The following is a 19,684-nucleotide window of genomic DNA, read 5'->3' as shown; positions in this document are numbered from 1 at the left end:
TATTACAAAATATTCAAATGTCACTCACACGCCACCACTATATACTAGGCTACGGGGAGATGCAGTCACAACATAGTACACGGCACATAGTTTTGAAAGAACAAGGTAATACCTTACATTCCTCACCAACAGATTGTAAGGTAGGCGTTCGGTGTGGAGCACCACGTGATCACTTGTACTTCTTGGTGGCTTTCTTGACAGCTTCCTCTATAAACTCTCGTGCGTTGGACCACGTGTTGAAATCTTCATTCATCAACCAGTTCCATGTGTAAATTTTGCGAAGCTCGACGACCATTGCAGTTGTGACGACGGGGACCCGTCGACCTTCCCACTTAGCAAGGTATTCCAGCGTGTGAAAGCCACAGTCATGCCTATAAAACAAAAGAATCAGGTGATCTCAAAGAGAACAGAGAGATGTCATAAACTTCAATGAAGATGTGACAAGAGGGTTAGCATTGGTGTAGAGGACACATGAAAAGAAGATAGTAATTACCCATTTCCTTGCTTCGTAGTCGCAACATACTCGATTGGAAAATGTCTGATCTGGACCTTTGAGTTTTTGTAGTGACGGTTCCATGTCTCCTTGAGGTTGTTGATGAAGTATTCAGCATGCGTAGTAAGGTCTTCATCAGCTTCTGAATGCACTGAATCAAGCACCTCAAATCGTTGGTTCTTGAGGTCAAGGCAAATCGCGTAGTGGTGACCACACTTGTCATGTGGGTCCTGTGGTGCAAGCTCCTGGAACATGGGGAACATGACCTGCAAGTAAAATAAAGGAAAGAAAAAGCAGAGTTCACATCAAAGAATAGAAATGATATAGTTGGAAAAATGATGTGTAAGGATATCGCCGGTTGCACTAAGAGGCACATGAATGACATAAAAGCAACAGGTGTCCAAAAGTACACCCACATAGAAATGTTTAGTTGCACTGTGTAATTAAAAGAAGTTGCCATCCATGTATGGACTAAGTTGCCCAGTATTTTAGTTGAAGTTGCCACATAAGTTGCATTAAGAAGCAAATTAAACTCATTTTACATGGCAGCTGTTGCCACATGAAACAACTATCACAGAACAGGGTGTAGCCCACATGTGAAGCATATCTACTGGCAAAACATACCAAGGGAGGAAAAAATGTGCAACAAAGGGAGGAATACTCACACATTTCTTCATTGTGAGCTTGAAATCACCATGCGCAGCAAAATGCTTCCTCAGGATTTTGTGGTGGAAGTCACCATCCCATATTTTGCAGGTCACGCTGTACTGCATGATCGTGTTGTCGGGAGACATATCCATATGCCTGTTGATGAAGTCAATCCCACATGCAACTACATTCTTCGACATTTTGCCGAGTGGCCTCACAGACTCGGCAAGATCACCAAGGTCAACGTATGTCGCATCGCATTGTATGATCTTGGTTCTGTCCAAACATGAGCTGTATGAAAATGATATAACATGAAAGAATCATGTCTACTAAGTAAAAAAGAAATAAATCATAAACAGAGCATCTATAGAATAGCAAAAAGGAAGAAAAGTAAAGAGGAAAGCAAATGAGGGGTTATGCGGTGTGGTCATTACGCTTTCAGCTCCTTCATGTGCTTGCTGTTGGACCTCGCATTTCCAAAGCGCTTGACAATTTCGTACAGCTGGTTCTGATCCTTTGTGGCCTTGACTTCTGGCTCATAGTCATCCGCGGGTGGTGCGTGAACTACCCTATGCTACCTCACAGAACCAGGGGTGACACTTCTAACGGTATCCTCAGATACCGACTCAGTAGGCATGTTAGAACTTGATTGCCCCTGACCTCGTGAGGACCTCCTCTGCAATGCTGCCTCCTCAATCCTGCGGTAAGCTTCATCAAGTGACGGCATAATCTCCTCAGGGGTGGCTGCAATGATCAAAAAAATGGGTTAGGATACCTGGGAAATAAAACAAGTTAATTGTGCAAAGAAAGGGTGTAGAAATGTGAAATGTAGGTGCAAAAAATAGGGAGTTGCCATGTGGAGGCAACTACAGTTGCCGGGTGTAATGCACTGTAGTTGCCATGTGGCAACAACTGCAGTTGCCATGTGGGTTGAACTGCAGTTGCCATGTTGTATGAACTCTAGTTGCCATGTGCTTGCCGAATGGAAAATGCAACATGGCAACAAAATGTAGGTGACATTGCACAGCAAATCCAGTTGCCATGTTCATCAGATAACATTTGCCATCACCAGTGAGAAGCCAAAAAAAGCCTGGAACAAAATTCAGACTAAAAAAATGTGTACAACAAAATGATAAACGCAGAAAAAATGTACCTTGCACAATCGGCTCTGCAAACTTCACAGCCTTCCTGCCCTCAGCCATTGGCTGCGCCGTCATTGGGGCCATGCCTGCCGGGAAAGCAAAGGCAACTGGCATAGGATCGTGCACCACTTGTTCATCTTGACTGATGCCAAGGCTAAAGCTCGGTGGGGTGAAGGTCATTAGGTGCCTCTCCTGCCTACTAGCCGGACCACGAACAACTTGCTGGGCAGAATCCAGGGGTGAAAGATCAACAAACATTTCTGCCTCGTCTGCTGCAGAATCATCAGGCTTATTAGTAGGGTGGGGCGTGTGGTCAGCGGTATCAGTCGCAACTTTCTTGCCAATCTTCTTGTTTGGGCTGTAGGGGACACCAATGTTGACTGGGAGCTTAGAAGTGCGCAGATTTAAGCTGGGGTTCTCCACGGCGGGTAAAGATGCAGTCTGCTCTGGACGTTCACCTCCGTTAGTCGTGCCCGGCTTGCCACCTGGGTCAGTTGTACTCAGGTCTTTCGTTTTCTCCATAACATTGCTTTTGTCAGGTGGTGGGAACAGTGTGGACGCAGACACAACCAAAGTCATCTCTACTGCTCCTAGGTACAGCTAGTGCGTTCGGTATGTCTGCAGTTTGCTTGCGGGGGCTACCACGCCTAGGTGGAAGACCAGCTCGCGAAACGGTCGCCTTAGAAACCTCTGGACCACCAGAAGCTGGAGCTGTTGTGCCAAGACTCTCACCTGTGGATGGCATATCATTCTGAATTGTCGCCTCAGCCCCTTCTTTCGTGGACACAAAAGTGCCACCACCCACGCGCTTGGAATCCGTATCAGATGAGCGGGAATCTTCCTTGCTTAGGTTGATCTCGGGGGCGTTCACGTCAACACTTGCTGGTCGGGTGGCATGGCTCACAGTAGCATCCTTCATTGCCAGCAGAGTGGGCAATATCTTAGCAGTCCTGGCAGATACTGACTCATCACTCCCAGATGTACGGATGCCTGTTGTTGTAGCCTGCACATCTGCAACCGGCGGAGATGGTCGGCCGCTTGCATCAGAGCTAGTGGGAACAATGGACGGTGCAGCAGCAGTTTTGTCGACTGGCGCCTCATGAACATCTGAGTTGCCACATGTCGACAGCTTTGAGTGAATGCGTTCGAGTGGGTCTTTGGGGTTCTGCTTGGTCACGCGTGTGGTAGTCTTCTTCACCCTGCAAAAAAAAGCACATGAACGGTGTTAAAAAATGAAGAAAATAGTTGCCATGGTAGCCATCATATAAAATGAAAAAATGTGTGATGTGCCAGAGCTGCCATTTCAGAACTAGGTATGGATGAGCACACAAGACAATGTAGGGGGGTGGAAGACAGGGGAAAGCTGGTAGTTGCCATGTAAGTGGAATAAGAATTGCCATGTGGCCTAGCTAGCAGTTGCCATGCAGAACAAACAAGAGTTGCCATGCAGAACAAACAGGAGTTGCCATGCAGTAAAAAAAGATCATGAGAAAACAGCAGTTGCCATGTGGGACTTATGGCAGTAGCCCATGTGGCAAGCTGGACAGCTGCATTGAAAAGCAAAACGGGTAGTTGTATAAACTAAAAAGGCTGTATATGATGTACAATGCATAAGGCAAAAATGTAGCACTATGACAATGAAAAAACAGGGATAACCTACTTCTTGACTGTCTTCCTCAAGTCTACCAACATGACAGGATCCCCGGTGTTGGACGTCGACGTACGAGGAGACGACCTAGCGGAAGGGGTGTCACCAGCAATGGGGGCACCCTTGTTCAATCGGGCAGAAACACGGGTTGGCGTTGGTGCTTGTTTCTTCAAAACTGCTCGTCCACCAGCTGTCGCCTCACTTTACGTATAAAAAAATGGCAAAAAAGGTACCAAGTGTCAAACACGAAAATCATTACCACACTTAGCAAACAAATGAAAAAAGGGTCGGTACGTTAAAAAGGAGAGACAAACAAAACACTAAATACATGTCGAACCTCCTCCTAGCAGCTAAGGGATCGGTCCTAGACCTCTTGCCAGCAGAGCCCTGCCCAACATCCTCTGGAGCCCTGCACCTCTTTGAGGGCGACACCCCCTTGTCTCTCGCAACTGTCTGTTCTTTGACTTTCTCCGGTGGCGGGACATCTGGTGCAGCCTTGCCCTTCTTACCACCTGCACGAACTTCAACATGTTCATCCTCGTCGGTTTCATGTTGCACGTTCTCCATGTCATCATCATCGTCCTTGTCGAGACCAGCACCTCCATCTAGTTCGTCTTGCGTGTCAGGAAGCTCCTAGGAGCTGTTGTAGTCATACCGGCCACGGCAACCAGTTGGCCGGTGTGTCCGTTCTGCAACGAATGGAGTGAATTGCCTCGCGACCGCGTCGCTGTCAGAGCCATTAAGGGACGTCCAACCCTCAACCAACTTCCCGAGCAAGATGGTCATTCCGGAAGCAAACTGCCCAATTAGATGCTCAACAGGTGCCCTCGCCTGTGCACGGAACAAGAAGCAAACAGTAACCAACCATATTAGAGTCACGTGCACAAGATCAAAACAAACCAAAACAACCATAGAGATATATCAAAAGAAAGAAGAAAGAGAAAAACAATTTGAGAAAACAAAATAAAAATCCTTGATTACCTCAGCAGGACAAGACGGAGCTGAGTGCACGTCCATCCACTTGCCAAAGTTTTGAGGCCCACCAAACACGCTGTAGTCTATAGCATGCTTGGCCATCAGCTGGAAATCATCAAAAAACAGCTAGGATGTAAGAGAGAAAATAAGGAGCACTAACTAACGGCTCATGTATTGCAAAAAAGAGGGAGAGAATAGAAGTTTCAACACAGATGGCGGAGTTGCCATGTGGCGACAGATATGGGTGCCATGCGCAGACAGCCATGGCTAACAAGGTATTCATATCTTGTTAGCCACAGTTCGTTGCCGTATGGGGATTTTTTCATATGTTATGCAACATCGAAATTGAAGAATGCCATGCAAAGAAAGGAGACAGAACTAACCTGCAGTTTCCCATATTTCTTATCAGTTATCTTGTCTGCGGCAAGCACAGCGTTGACAGCATCGTACGTCCACGCAGAGACAACAAACTTATGTGGCGGTGGCGGGCCTCCTATCCCAGTAAAGTCAACGGTGGACAGATCAAGACGATCGACGTACATGAGCTGGTGTACACAATAAAAAAGAAAAAGATGTCAGTTGCCATCATGCTATGTTGAAAAAGAAGCAACTGTAGAGTCCTTCAGTCATCAAGTTGACGGGAAATGAAAAGGAAGAGATTTGCCATCTATCTGTGTTAGTTGCCATAATGATGTGCTGCAATTGCCATCTTGTTATGATGATAGTTGCCACAAGGTCAACATCATGGTTGCCATGCATATTGTATAAACAGAGAGTGGATGTATGAAATGAATATTTTTTTGTGTGTTGTTGAAAAATTATATTGCCTTGTAGGCAGCAACCACGGATGCCATGGATCAAACAGAAGTCGCCTTCACACGTAAACAAAAATCACATAAAACAAATGAAAACAAAACGGGTTGCCATGCATGATCTTGTACGGTTCACACTTATCAACAGCTCACATGTTGATTTGGGAAAACATTCAACGTGGTAAGAGTGTTTGCAAAAGAGTAGGGAAAAAGCACCATTAAATGGAGTCGACATCCCTTCTGGTACATCTTGTTTGAGAATGCATCATGCAGGAAGTCCACGATGAATTTACACAAATTCATATTCTTCACGTCTTTCAGCTTCGCCTGCACGACACAAATTTCAGGACAAGAAGTTGTCGCATCAGCATTCAAAATGAAAACACATCAAAAAATGGCAGTGACTAGCTTACAGATGACATCAGAGTCAACAGATTGAAGGAAGAAAGGAGTAGAGATAGAGCATTCACCAGGATGGGGAAGCACTTGTTGCTTGAGCGAAGAGATGTGGTAGGCGCAAAGACAGTTGAGATCAAGTACATGAGTAGCTTCTCTTGAAAACCTCGCCATGGGTTTTCATGCTCTCCAGCGAATTTGCCAGCACAGTCGTGTTCGGCATGGATGCCGTCCCAGGAAACAAACGGGCAAACAACGTTTCCTCAATCTTATTATTGACCTCGTACGGGACTTTGATTTCTCCACGGGGCACACCCAAAGTGCAGAACACGGATTCCTCGTCCAGCGGCAGTCTTCCACGTCCCGGAATCACAAATTCCCTGGAGGCAGTATCGCAAATCTCACCGAGCCAGTCGCATATAGGGTTCACTAGGTTCTTGCACCGAACATCCATCAGAGCCTGCATCCCCATCTCACCAGCAGCTCCCTTCTGCTCGTCAGTAAATCTCTCGGTCAATATAGTCAGGCGTTCTTGCGAAGCCCTATTGCGATAACATTTCTTCTTCTGCATAACAGACAAAAATGATCAGTTGTTGCCATGTTTCAGTGTCATGAGAGTTTAGTTCCTAATAGACGATTGCAAACTCAATGTGACATTCAAACATATGGGGGGTGGAAAGTTACCTCATCGCCATCTATTGTCCGTCCAGTTACGCGATTCTGTTGTGGTAACTCCATGAAGTCATCATCGTCGTCTTGATGGTCGCCGCGAGCCATTGTGCTGAGGTAAGAACAAAACAAAATGTCAGGGTGAAATGAAAACATAGCCGACAGATACACAAAGAACTGCACAAAGTAAGTATTCACTTGATATCATCGATGAAACAGAAAATTAAAACTCTAATGGTTGCCCCAATGTTTAAGCATTTGAAAAGAGGACAGTAATTGCCAGGTGATGAACATACACAAAAAAGGCAGAAAAAATAAATCAAAAATGGAAAAGTAAATGCAGAAGCATAGCAAAAACTGGACGTGTAATAACTTATGAAGGAAGCAGTTGCCACCTAACAGAATATACTTGCCACATGGGCTCAGTTGAAAGTGGCAAGAAGATGAGGCAATATCATAGGAACACCCACACCCTCTATGATTGTCCAACAAGAAATGTGGCAACTAAACACATTGGCTTCATTTAAAAAATGTACAGATCGTAAGGCACTTAAACAAAATCTTCAAGTTGCCATGTTAGCACAAGACAGTACAAAGAAAGGCACACATCTTCCACTGCACAAACATATAATGTGGCAACTCACACCCTGTCCTCATATAAAAATGAGTTGCCATATGTTCACGGGCAAATGTACTAGGTTGAAATTGCCATGTTAAAATGCAAGACAATTTAAAAGTGCTGAAAACATCCACTAAACAACCTGTAATGTGGCAATTCAAACACTGGCCTCATACTAAAAATGAGTTGCCATGCAATACAGCCAAATATGTTCAGATATCACAAGACAGCAAGGCAAAACACAAATTGAGTCTATGGTACAGTGAATTTGCCACATTATCCTGCCTACAGCATGGCAACAACCATAGTGTGATCACAAAATTAGTTGCCACATGGAAAGCATATCCGTGGCAACTGACACCGTTGATCAGGAAATTAGTTGCCATCCTGCAGATAGTTGCTGAAACTGCCATGGCTGCCTTTATACTACACTTTGAAATACAACTATCTAGATCTAGGGTTCACTGACAACTATCATAACCTGAAATTCAACAACGAAAAACTTCCTGCACTGATGGCAATAGCACTTCGAGGCAATACATAACTAACAACTAGAAAAATGTCGGCTCAATCTCAAAGCAAAATCTCAAAGCAAAATCAGGATGTGGCTGCGAACAGGCCGAGCCACACCGGCATGACTGCCGCGGCGGCGGCGGCGACGAAACTGCGCAATGCCACCCTAAAACGGCAAGCACGGGACTCCGCCGCCGACGGGAATGTCGGAGCACCGCGAATCCGCCGGAATCTCGAGCGAAAAATTGGCCACGGATGGGAGGGGAAAATGTAGGCAAGGAATGTGAGCGTGAGAAGGAGCATTACCTTCAATCTGCGGGCCACTTCGGCGAAGACGCTCCGGTCCGGCGAGCCCCACCAACGGCCGTGAATGCCGTCGACTCTTCCGCCTCCGCCGCCGCCTTCTCCTCTCGGCTTCTCCTCCAATCGACTGAACTGCTATGTGGGTTGGGTGAGTAATGAAGTAGAGCGAGTAAATGAAACCGCGGGCGAGGAAGGGCGAAGTGGCGAGACGTGGTTGACGGCAACCGCAGTCGGGCGTGCGTGCGGGCGCCACGGCAGTTCCACCGCACACCCCCGAGTGGCAACCGTTGACCGCGGAGAGGAAACCAGCGTGCGGGCGATCTCTCACATACACCACACACGCGAGTTGTCCTACGTGGCACACAAAATCAGCCAAATCGTGTCAAGATTCGTGCAAAACTCACTGGACGGCGATGGAGGCGTGTGGATGAGTTGGCTAACACCCACACGGGCGTTAGTGTTTCCGTTAATTTTTGAAGATGCGCTTATACAAATTAAATTGATCATGTGATCAAAAGCGTGGATATCTCATCCGATGGTCGAAAAAACCGAGACACACGTCGGCTGGGCAAAAATACCACCAATCCCCTAAAACCTTCCTGTACAATCCATACTCCCCACATCCACCACACCTCCATCCATGGCCTTCTCCCCCGCTCTCCACCTCCACCACCCGCCTCGCCTCCATCACCTCCTCCTCTCCTCCAACCCTCTTTCGTCCTCTTCCTGCGCTCAATACCCATGGCTCTCCGCCTGGTCCTGCCCCCGCCGCGGCCTCCGACCGCCAGCCCCTGCTCTCGACCTCCGCCCGGAGCCCTCCCCCACCTCCGACTCCGACGACGAGGACGCCGTAGGAACTAGCCGCCATTCCGGACGCTCCACCATGTCTCTCATTCTCCGCCGCCTCAAGCGCGCGGGCTATTCACCCGAGGCCCAAACCGCCCCCTCCACCGTCTCTCAGCACCCGCGGCGGGGCTCCGTGGAGGACGTGTTCCGCGCGGACGATGGTGTGCTTCCCAACGCGCGCGGGGGATTCGACGATGACGCGGAGTCCTCGCTCGTGGACGCGCGGTTCCCGTGGGAGCGGCCGATGCCACCGCCCGAGGCGGCTGCGCGGGCCGCGAGGTCGCCGGCGTGGATGGCGGAGCTTACGCTCCCTGAACCTGAGCTTAGGCGCCTTCGGCACGCGGCGATGAGGATCAAGTCCAAGACCCAGGTGGGCGGCGCTGGGGTGACGCGGGAAATCGTGGCAAAAATCAAGGAGAAGTGGAGGACGGATGAGGTGGTCAGGGTCAAGGTCAACGGCACACCTGCGCTCAACATGCGCCTCTTCCACGAGATACTAGAGGTGTGTATTAGATTTTTACAGAATCGCTTAGCTTGCATCAAGCTTCTTTGGTACTCCAGTAGTTTAGTTTAGTTTCGTATTGGTGGAAATGCTGGATTGCTGGTACTGTTCTTACCAATTTAGTAGTTCCTTCATGCTTGAGGCGGGTTGCGGCTTGTAACTTGTATCAACTGCAAGGTGAATTAGTTTTAGGATGGGATTGTTGGTAGAATTCTTAACAATGTTGTGTGTATTTTGAACTGTGTTGGTTCGAAACTTGAGCTGTAGGTTTAGCTGCAAAATGTGACTTGGAATCTTATATGTGTTTCACTCGGCAGTTGTCCCTAAGTAATAGGAGTACTACTTAGTTGTGCTAGCTATCCTTTAAAAGCCATTTCTAAGACAAATTAGTATTGGGATATTTAGAGTGATTATCATTATTGATTCCTGTGATGTGTTTGTTATTGATACTGTTATTCACTTAGGCTAGTCATAGTGGGAAGTAACTTGGACTAGTGTCATGTATATGACACTAGCCTATGTTACCATGTTCATAGTGCAAAGTAACAAAGAAGTAGTAACATAAATGATTGCATTTATTAACTTGTAGACTCATTTATCCTTGGGAAGCGCTATGTTACAGTAACATGTTAGGTTACTCTAAGCACCTCTCTCCTCGTTAACTACTTGCACATAAGCAAATTTGCATTGGGTTGCGCTATGTTAATAGCTATGTTACTCTCACTATGACCAGCCTTATTTTACTTCTGTCCCAGAACTTTGTTAAATACTAGCCTGGTTGAGAAAAAACGGTAGGAAAATCTTATTTAATACTGAAAATTATTAAGAATATTATTCAGAAAAGGCATAATTAGTAACTTAACGATCACAGCAGTTTTAGGGCACAATAATTGTTCTTTGCCAGAATCATGCAGAAGCTTCCAAACTTCCTGAATCTTGAGCTTAGAGTGAAATCACTTGTAGAACTAAACTGAGTTAAAAGCTAGCTAACTAGTTCAAAGTCGAGTTTGGTTTATGTCCAAATGAAGACACGATATTAAATATTTTCCTTTTGGTGCAATAATATAACTCCAATAATTCATTGCACAGAAAATCAGTTATTTCACTACCAGAAGATTTACCAAATCAATGGTCAATTAGGACCTGTTAACAAGTGCAAGTAGAGAAGGCAGTATATGTTTATTCAGTATGTTGATTAGTTTTCTTCGTGCCACAGTTTGCCTAAAGCTTCACTTGTTATCTCTGCACATGACCTACTAGTTCTGGTGAATACATTTTTAGGGTTGTAGTTCTTGCCAATGCAATAACTGTTTTCTTTTCTTTGATCCTAATTAGAGAAAAACAGGGGGATTGGTAATATGGAGGTCAGGAACTTCTGTTTCTCTGTACAGGGGAGTAGCCTATGACGTACCTGAGACCACTAAGGGAACAAATAGGACTTGGCAGGATGTTGGTATGAAGTCCTCAATAAGAGGGCCTCCTATCCCTTCCTCGCTACCTAACGAGAAAGTTAATAGCATGCAAGATAGCAACGGAGGCTTGGTATCTAATACTGAGAAAGAGGAAACAATTGAAACAGTTCCAGAAATCAAATATGAAGAAGAAATTGACAGGTTGTTGGATGAGCTTGGTCCTAGATACAGCGACTGGCCTGGATCCAATCCATTACCAGTAGATGCAGATTTGCTTCCCGCAACTGTACCTGGTTACAAACCCCCTTTCAGAGTTCTGCCATATGGAGTACGGCGGTCACTCAGCCGAAAGGACACTACCAATTTGCGGCGTCTTGGTCGGGGACTGCCTCCTCACTTTTCTCTTGGTACCTTTGTTGTTTTAGTTAGCTCCTTATTTTTCTTCCTCAAGTTCTACTATCATTTGGTGATGTTTCCCCTTACTGATGAATGTTAGGGCGAAGCAGACAACTCCAAGGATTAGCAGCTGCTATGGTGAAGTTATGGGAGAGAAGTTCCATTGCAAAAATTGCTTTGAAGAGAGGAGTGCAACTTACTACCAGTGAGAGGATGGCTGAAGATATCAAAGTAAATATAGACTCTTTCATTAAAAAAATATATCAGTTTTTGTACTCCATACTTATGGAAAGCCTTTTCAGCTTAGTTAGAAATGTATTCATTGGTACTGGAAAAACCAAAGTACATATTTTTTGTGCAAATGAAACACTGCTAGACCTTTTTTCACAGATATTACACTCATTTTGCGCACCTTGAACTTTGTAATTCATTTATCAATTTTCCTATCTGAATATGTCCTGCTATATATGTGCTGACCTAGGCTGCCATGCCATAAAATGTTCGAGAATACATAGATTTTGGAGAAGGCATTAATGAATAAGAACAATCCAATCTGGGATCAAAGTATTACCATTTCCAGTCCAAAATAGATAACCTAGAAAGCACACAATCAACGTTTTAAAGCTTTACCACTAATATGCATGTAACTGTTTAGGTTTGTCACGTGAAAATGATACCACTTTTTACTTAAAGTTATTTAAGCTATTGCTCCAAGATTGTCATTTCCTTTTCAATCTTTCGTGATAAAGTTTCTGTTATATGGTATTGTTTCAGTTTTTGTGCATTTGCTTAAGACTGTAAATTTGGTCACATACCAAGTAGCCCTTCAGCTCTAGATTGGTATTGATAGCAGATGCCGCTGAGAGACGCTCATTGAACCTTCAATTGATATCTGGATGTTTTTTTGAAATGCGGTCCCTTCGGGCCCGATTCATTAAAAAAGGTAGAATAGAGTTGCCCGGTTAATTTACGGAAACCCAGGCGAAAACCGTTACAACACGCCCTCAAGAAAGGGCACCCGGCCGACCTAGCACCAACAAGACCACACACACACCGTCGAGGCTGCATGCATTGTCATTGTCATCACCTCCCAAGCAGGCGACTCCGACTTCGCCGCAGATGACCCGTCAAGACCCCTTCGAACGAACGACACATGACGACCTCGCCAGCCAAAGCCAAACAATCGACCGAAGACGTCGAGGACCGGCAGCTATGATTTTGCTGATGCGCTTACAGGAGAAAGTTGCACGCCTCGCACCGACCTAACCCAACGCAATCTCCAGAGAGCACCATCCGCTCAAACCACCCTCATGGAGTCAACGTTGTCGCACGGGCCCTCCCGCACGTAGCTCTGACTTCTCTGTCACAGTGAGAAACAAGCATAGGCACACTCGTTGGCGAACCAGACCGTCGACATCAGAAGGACAAGCCGCGACCCAGCTTTGCACGCCATCACCGTCGTCGCCACACAAGTCGCAACGCCAACCACTCGCATCAAAGGTTGGGCACCTGCCAACCGTGATGCCGTGCACGTCCAGCCCAAGGGAAGCATGGGGTAGGATCACCGGTCTTCAAAGCGACGCCCCAAAGGGGAAAACGATGCTGAGACGACGTCGTTGCCCGACCCAGATGGGTCTAGGCTTTCACCTGAAGGACAAGATCCGAGGATGGAGCGGGTCGAAGAACTCCACAGCGGTGCCTTCAAGAAGGGGAACGACGCCCGTAGACGCCGCCACCGCCAGCCGGCCAAAGTCGGGCAACGCTTGCACTCGGAGCAGATCTGACGAACACCCTCACCCAGCCGACCGAAGCCGGCCCGCACCTCTGCTGGCCCGCACACCCCTGCATAGCAACTACGCCGTGGTGACAGGGACCACCACTCGGTGCATCCGCCTCACTGCCGCCCGCCATGGTCACCGGGATGACCGCGCAGAGGCGAAACTCCAGGAAGTGGGAAGGGGGTCGCCACACCACCCCACTCGCCGGGGAGGAGCAGCCGGGACAGAGCCCGAATCTCGCCGACGAAGCTTCTGTGGCCGCCACCCACAAAAGACACCGTTTAGGAGGCCGCCAAGCCATCGGGAGCCGTCGCGCAGCCGGAGGCAGCCGCGCCGCCGGGAGCTGCCAAGACCCTGCACATCTGGAGAAGACCACCGCCGTGAGCTGGACGCGAAGGCCCGATGCACCGTGCGCCCTCCATGGCAACACCGCAGCACGCACAGAGGACCTCCCCGGCCACCACGCACGGAGCCGCCGTCCTGAAGATTGGCGCACCCAGATCCACCATGGGCCGCAGCTCTCACGCCGCGGAGAGGGGAAATGCCCCGCCGCCACCATCCCAGGGGCACGCGCGGGCTTAGCCGGCGGCGATGCAGGGGGGGGGGGGGGGGGCAGGGGGTGGAGGCCTTGCGGCGGCGCCGCTGGGTATTAATCCAATGCTTATTGGACAGGAGGAATGGACTAGAGATAGTTTTGGTCAATAGTGTTACATGGTGGCCATTATGATCACCTTGGTAAGGTGAGCTGGAATTAGAGGAAAGGAATAGAATAGTCTGATTGACTGCGTTCATAAAACTGAACTCATGCATAACATTGGCACATCATGCATATTTTACATGATGTGGCTCGAGCTTGGCATGCTCTACATCAGTCCCGGGTTTTTGCGCCCCCCCCCCCCCCCCCGACGTTTTACCTGTGTACAGGTGTACAGATACAACTATAGCTCATATACCCTGCACATTTGAACCCACAGCTGCAGGTATATTTTATCCAATACAATTGTGCAGTCTCTGTTTGATATGGGAGAGCCTTGAACTTTATCAATCTTTTCACCATTTCGTTTCTCCTGTTTGTAACTAACTAATGTTTTCCTGGTCCACTCGCAGAAATTAACAGGTGGGGTAATGCTTTCAAGGAACAATGACTTTGTAGTCTTCTACAGAGGGAAAGATTTCTTGTCCACGGAACTCGCAGAGGCACTCCTCGAGAGGGAAAGTTCAATGAAGTCCCTACAAGATGAGGAGCAAGCACGGTTAAATGCAAAACTGTCATTTACTTCTAGCACTGAGGCATTTATAGAATCCACTGTAGCTGGTACTCTTGGAGAGACCCTTGAAGCTAACTCTAAATATGGAAATGAACTGGACGGTAATCACGTGGACAAGATGACTAGAACTGTAGAAGCTGCAAAGCATGCTGATCTTGTAAGGGAGTTAGAGTGGAAGCTTGCGCTTGTAAGTGATAAGACTTTGAATAGTGAGATTGCTTTGTTAGATTCTCTTGTGAACAAACCATTTTCCATAGAAAAAAAACATTCTTATTTGCCTTATCATAATCTCTTGTTTAATTTAGCTGGGCACATGAGTATAATTCAAACCATCTTAGCACAACAATTCAATAATAATCAATAAGAACATAACCTGAAAAATTGCAGTGTACTTAATTTTTCTTTTTGCAGAGTGCAGAGAACAACCTTTTAGTTGCAAGCCTACATGTACCCAACCACGCTAATGTGGTTCAAATGCTTGCGTAGTTGCATAACATGAATTGCACTGAAGATGCAATTTATGATATTTGAACTTAAATAATTCAGTTTATTTATATGCAGGCAGAGAAAAGGATAGCAAAAGCTGAACGAGTGCTTGGAAAAGTCGAGACTGCCTTGAATCCAACTGAAGATACCAAACCACCTGAAACAATAACCGATGAAGAGAGGTTCATGTTTCGGAAACTTGGTCTAAGGATGAAGGCATTTCTGCTCCTTGGTAAAATCTACTCCCTTCTACAAATATAAGATGTTCTAACTTTTTTCTGAATCAGATGTACATAGACACATTTTAGTGTGTATGTTCACTCATTTTAGTCCGTATGTACTCCATATTGAAATATCCAAAACATCTTATATTTGTGAAAGGAGGGAGTACTTACCAGTTTACTGCCACTTATTTCCTTTGATCCTGTAGTACTGGAGTTTTTTTTTCTATTCCAGTATCATTCATTTACCTGTGATTTTTTTTGGAAGGGGCAATGTCTTTTGCTCTAGTTGCTCATTTATTTTATTCCCACGAGATCTAGTCTCCTCAGATTGTCGTTATAATTATGTTTCAACTTCATATACATTCTTTTGTTTTATATATTGCCTTCACCACTTTCAGGTAGAAGAGGAGTTTTTGATGGCACAATCGAAAATATGCACTTGCACTGGAAATACAGGGAACTGGTGAAAATACTAGTGAAAGCAAAGTCTTTTGCAGATGTCAAGAGGACAGCACTATCACTTGAAGTTGAGAGTGGGGGCATTTTAGTTTCTGTGGACAAGGTCTCCAAAGGCTATGCCATTGTTGTGTTTCGTGGGAAGGACTATAAACGTCCTTCCATGCTGAGACCAAGGAATCTTTTGTCAAAGAGAAAGGCTTTAGCTCGATCCATCGAGCTACAGAGAATGGAGGTACTGTTTTGTTTCTTGGATGGTTGCGGACATTTACTAAAAACTCAACCTGCATTACAGAAGTACTCCCTCTTTAAAGAAATATAAGAGCATTTAGATCTAATGATCTAAACGCTCTTATATTTCTTTACAGAAGGAGTAGGTACTCAAAAGGAAGACATCCATTTTGTTAGAGATTCTGTTAGAGCAACTCTGTAAAGCAAACTTTCATTCATTTTCCTAAATCATATATTCCCTCCTGGAAGTTCTAGCTTTGTCCTAACTCCTAAGTTCCAACTTCTTCAAGTTTGACCAAGGGCGTGTTTGGTAACCCTCCACAACCTCAAACTCCACAACTCCACAACCCAAAACCAGCAGCCAGCTTCTCGTTAAAATTCCTGGAGTTAGACATACGTTCGCCTCGACAGCTTCTACTTCTGGTCGCTAAAGCTGTCTGACAGCCAATTACCGAAAAAGGCTTTCGCCCCGCTTTATAGATAAAGCAAACCGCCAGAGCACAATATCCAACATAAGTTCAACCCACACACACACAGAAGTAGCACAAGACAACAATAAAGGGTTCTGCTGAGGGCACAGCTCAACAAGCCCTAAAAACACACACGCCAGACCCAGCACCGGGTGGGGCAACCATAGCAGGCTAATCATGCTCGGGGGGAGGCGGCGGAAGCGGTGGGGCCAGACGAAGCGCCATCAAGCGGAGGTCGGCGATGATGGTGTTGATGGCGTTTCGATCGGAGGGGCGGCTAAGCGGCCGCCAGAGCTGCAGGAAACCACACATTTTAAAGACAGCGTCAGTAGAGCGTCAAAGGGGAACACGCTGAATCACAAGCTTATCGCGGACCGTCCAGAGAGTCCACACTAGCACCCCAATGGTCATCCACCTAATGTGGCGGGCCGACGGGGGGACGGACTGGATCTCCGCGAAGAGGTCGGGGACGTTGGTATGGCACCAATGACCGCCAACGGCTTCGCGGAAGCAACTCCAAAGGAATTGGGCCGTGACACACGCAAAGAAGATGTGGTTCGAGTCCTCCACGGTGTCGCATAAGGGGCACATCCCATCCCCAGGACCATTACGTTTGAGCACCTCCACCCCAGAAGGTACCCTGCCTCTAATCCACTGCCACAAGAATATCCTGATCTTGAGTGGCAGTTTGATGGCCCAGACAGCCGTGATAGCATCTGGGGCCGTCGACGGGGCGTTGGCCTGGTATGAGGACTTAGTGGAGAAGCGGCCTGAGGGCTCCAGGTGCCAAGATATGCTGTTCGAAGTACTCACTCGAGCATGTCCTCCCAGGCAGCAACATCTGGGGGCCGAAGCTGGAGAGCTCCCGAACACGCCCCAAGTCTACAGAAAAATATATGAACATCTACTTTATATTTTCATCCTACCACCTGCGTCTCATATACTATCATGTGGTAGTATATATACTACTTCATCATTTTAAGTATGTTCATATACTATATCTAAGATTTTCTAAAACAAGTTATATGAAAAAATTGCACGTGAGTCCATATATTTTAGTATATTTATAAATACCTGTATATTTATACATGTAAAACAATAGTCTATATGTATGCATATATGTGTATATTTGATGTTGTAGATATTAGCATATTTTCTATATGCTTGGTCAAACTTAAAGAAGTTTGACTTGGCACATACTAGAACTTCAAGTAATCTGGAACGGAGGGCTAATATCATTCTTTTCTCTTTGTGGCAGGCCTTGAGTCGTCACATTGGAAAGTTAAACAGAAGGGTGAATCAGCTCAGATCCGAACTAGTACGTAGAGTATCCAACTGATTCAGTTGTGACAAAATCATCATTTTCCAGATGCATGTCATGATGACAAATGTTCTCGATTTTCAGGTCCAAGTAGAAGATGCGAAGGGCCAAGGAGACGAGGAGCTGTATGCTAAACTAGATTCTGCGTATTCGAGCGAGGATGAAGATGTAGAGGTGAGTTTATTTCATCCATCGAACCATGTGCCAATGGTTTCTTTGAAACCTGTAACCGCCCACCCTTTTCTATGTAGGACGAGGATGATGAGGCTTATCTCAGGAGCTTTGACAACCCAATTGTCAGGGCAACCGTTGATGAAAATGAAACCGCCATCGCGGACAGTGAGTCTAGTTATAGCAATGACGATGATTCCGCTGAAGATAATGGCGACTGCGATGAAGATGAAGTTAATGGTGTGGAATATTCAGACTATGACGACGATGAAGACTGTGAGCCCGCTGTAATTTCTGCTGGTGATTTCCAGCGTAACTTGTATTCGGGTTGTTCTGACGGTGACCGACTGCCTAGAAGAAGGGGATGAATCAGACGAAAGATGTAGCGATCTAGAGAACATTTTAGAAAGTCATCGCACCATACAGGGATCGCCCTTCCGAGCTGACCAAGCCATGTAGCTAGACAATCCTGTACAGTGAGTAAATAACGAGTATTTCACTTGGTCTAGTTCATCTTGTTTTAAAAAAAATATAAAAAGGAATAGAAAATAAAATGATTCAAGAAGAGTTAGAATGGCCCGTCACAAATGAAAAGCAAAAATACCCAATATCATCTAGTGACTTTTAGTGGTGGTCAACATTCTAGCAAGATTGACGCGGGGGGGGGGGGGGGGGGGGGGGGGGGGGGGTTACTCAGGCATTCAAGGAGAGGGTCGTTAAGGAAGGCCCTTGGGAGGAAGGAGGGGATGCAGATAATATGTGAATGAAGATGACGACTTGCATTCGTAAGGTGGCCTTAGAGGAGTTTGGAGTGTCCTATGGAAGTAGAAGAGCAGAAGATACCTGATGGTGGAATGATGATGTCCATAAGGCTATTAAGGAGAAGAAAGATTGTTTCAGACGCCTATACCTAGATGGGAGTGCAGACAACGTAGAAAAGTACAAGATGGCAGATAAGGCCGCAAGGCGAGCTGTGAGTGAAGCAAGAGGTCGGGTGTATGAGGACCTAGGTGGATGAGCATCGCCTTCTATGGCTCCCTTTTTATAGGGGGAGGCATGGGGGCTGGCTCTCCACCATTTTAGGGAAACTGCCCCGTTCCGCCAGTCTCGCGCCCTGCATCCGTGGCCGGTGCATTACTCCAGCAACCGCCCAGCCTCGCCAATCCGACGCCCTGCCTACCCTGACCAACGCACTACTTCCACGACCGCCTCTCTCCCCCAATCCCACGTTCCACGTGTGACGCGCGTCGTGGGAAGGACGCAGTAAAGAGGAAGTGATGGCAGGCATGGCAGTTATCTTTGGCTACCCGTGATTGTGGCTTGTCTGGGTCGTGCCTAGCGGCGACCCATGTGCGTGCTTGCCCCTGGTTTCTACACACAAGCTGGATACCCATTCGATGCCTGGGCTTGCCGGGGGGAGGCCAAGGATAGACACAAGTCCAGGTTAATGAAGAAGAAAAAAAGATCTTAAGATACAAATATCGTTTTGACAAAATCCGACGTCGATCCACAGTGCATGTCTGTGCATTATTTGGGCTTAGCCCAACGATGCCCGACAACACGTGTGGCCTAGGCTTGGGGGCTCCTGTCGGTGTATTAAACATGGGTGTTCTATACCCTGACCTATGCACAAATAGGTAGCAACTCCCTCGCCAAGCTGAAGTTTCGATGAAGATTCCCAAGCTGAAGAAGTCACTCTTTGAGATCAAGGAGCATATCAAGAAGACCAAGACTCAGGGCCAAGTTGACCAGTTTGGCTAAGAGGAAGAACAAGACATAGCACTAAAAGCAGCCTTTGCCAGCAAGGCGAAGGCCCGACAAGCCCACAGGCCAGCAAGCCCCCGCCAACTACTAGCGCTCCACCTCACTCCCTAGCTGGTCGCTGATCGGTGAGGTGTCGAGCCC

The 19,684-nt window shown here is 46.8% G+C and overlaps 1 protein-coding gene across 2 annotated transcripts; it reads left to right on the top strand.

The window, feature by feature from the left end:
* Positions 1 to 8,818: 8,818 nt before the first annotated feature.
* LOC109762524 (CRM-domain containing factor CFM3, chloroplastic/mitochondrial) lies at positions 8,819 to 18,287 on the top strand. 2 transcript variants are annotated; one of them, XM_020321383.4, is made up of 9 exons: positions 8,819 to 9,566; positions 10,902 to 11,355; positions 11,475 to 11,605; positions 14,260 to 14,607; positions 14,982 to 15,138; positions 15,529 to 15,821; positions 17,546 to 17,605; positions 17,693 to 17,782; positions 17,860 to 18,287. In XM_020321383.4, the coding sequence occupies exons 1-9, from the start codon at positions 8,859 to 8,861 to the stop codon at positions 18,145 to 18,147; spliced, it is 2,529 nt and encodes an 842-aa protein (XP_020176972.1). In that variant the 5' UTR covers positions 8,819 to 8,858; the 3' UTR covers positions 18,148 to 18,287. The 2 variants fall into 2 exon arrangements, with proteins under 2 accessions (XP_020176972.1, XP_020176971.1); XM_020321382.4 differs by having other exon boundaries at positions 8,820 to 9,566; positions 10,902 to 11,385.
* The last annotated feature ends 1,397 nt before the right edge of the window (positions 18,288 to 19,684 follow it).

The sequence above is a fragment of the Aegilops tauschii genome, chromosome 4 (assembly GCF_002575655.3).
Source record: "Aegilops tauschii subsp. strangulata cultivar AL8/78 chromosome 4, Aet v6.0, whole genome shotgun sequence".
NCBI lineage: Eukaryota > Viridiplantae > Streptophyta > Magnoliopsida > Poales > Poaceae > Aegilops > Aegilops tauschii.
This window is presented reverse-complemented; position numbering and strand designations above follow the sequence as displayed.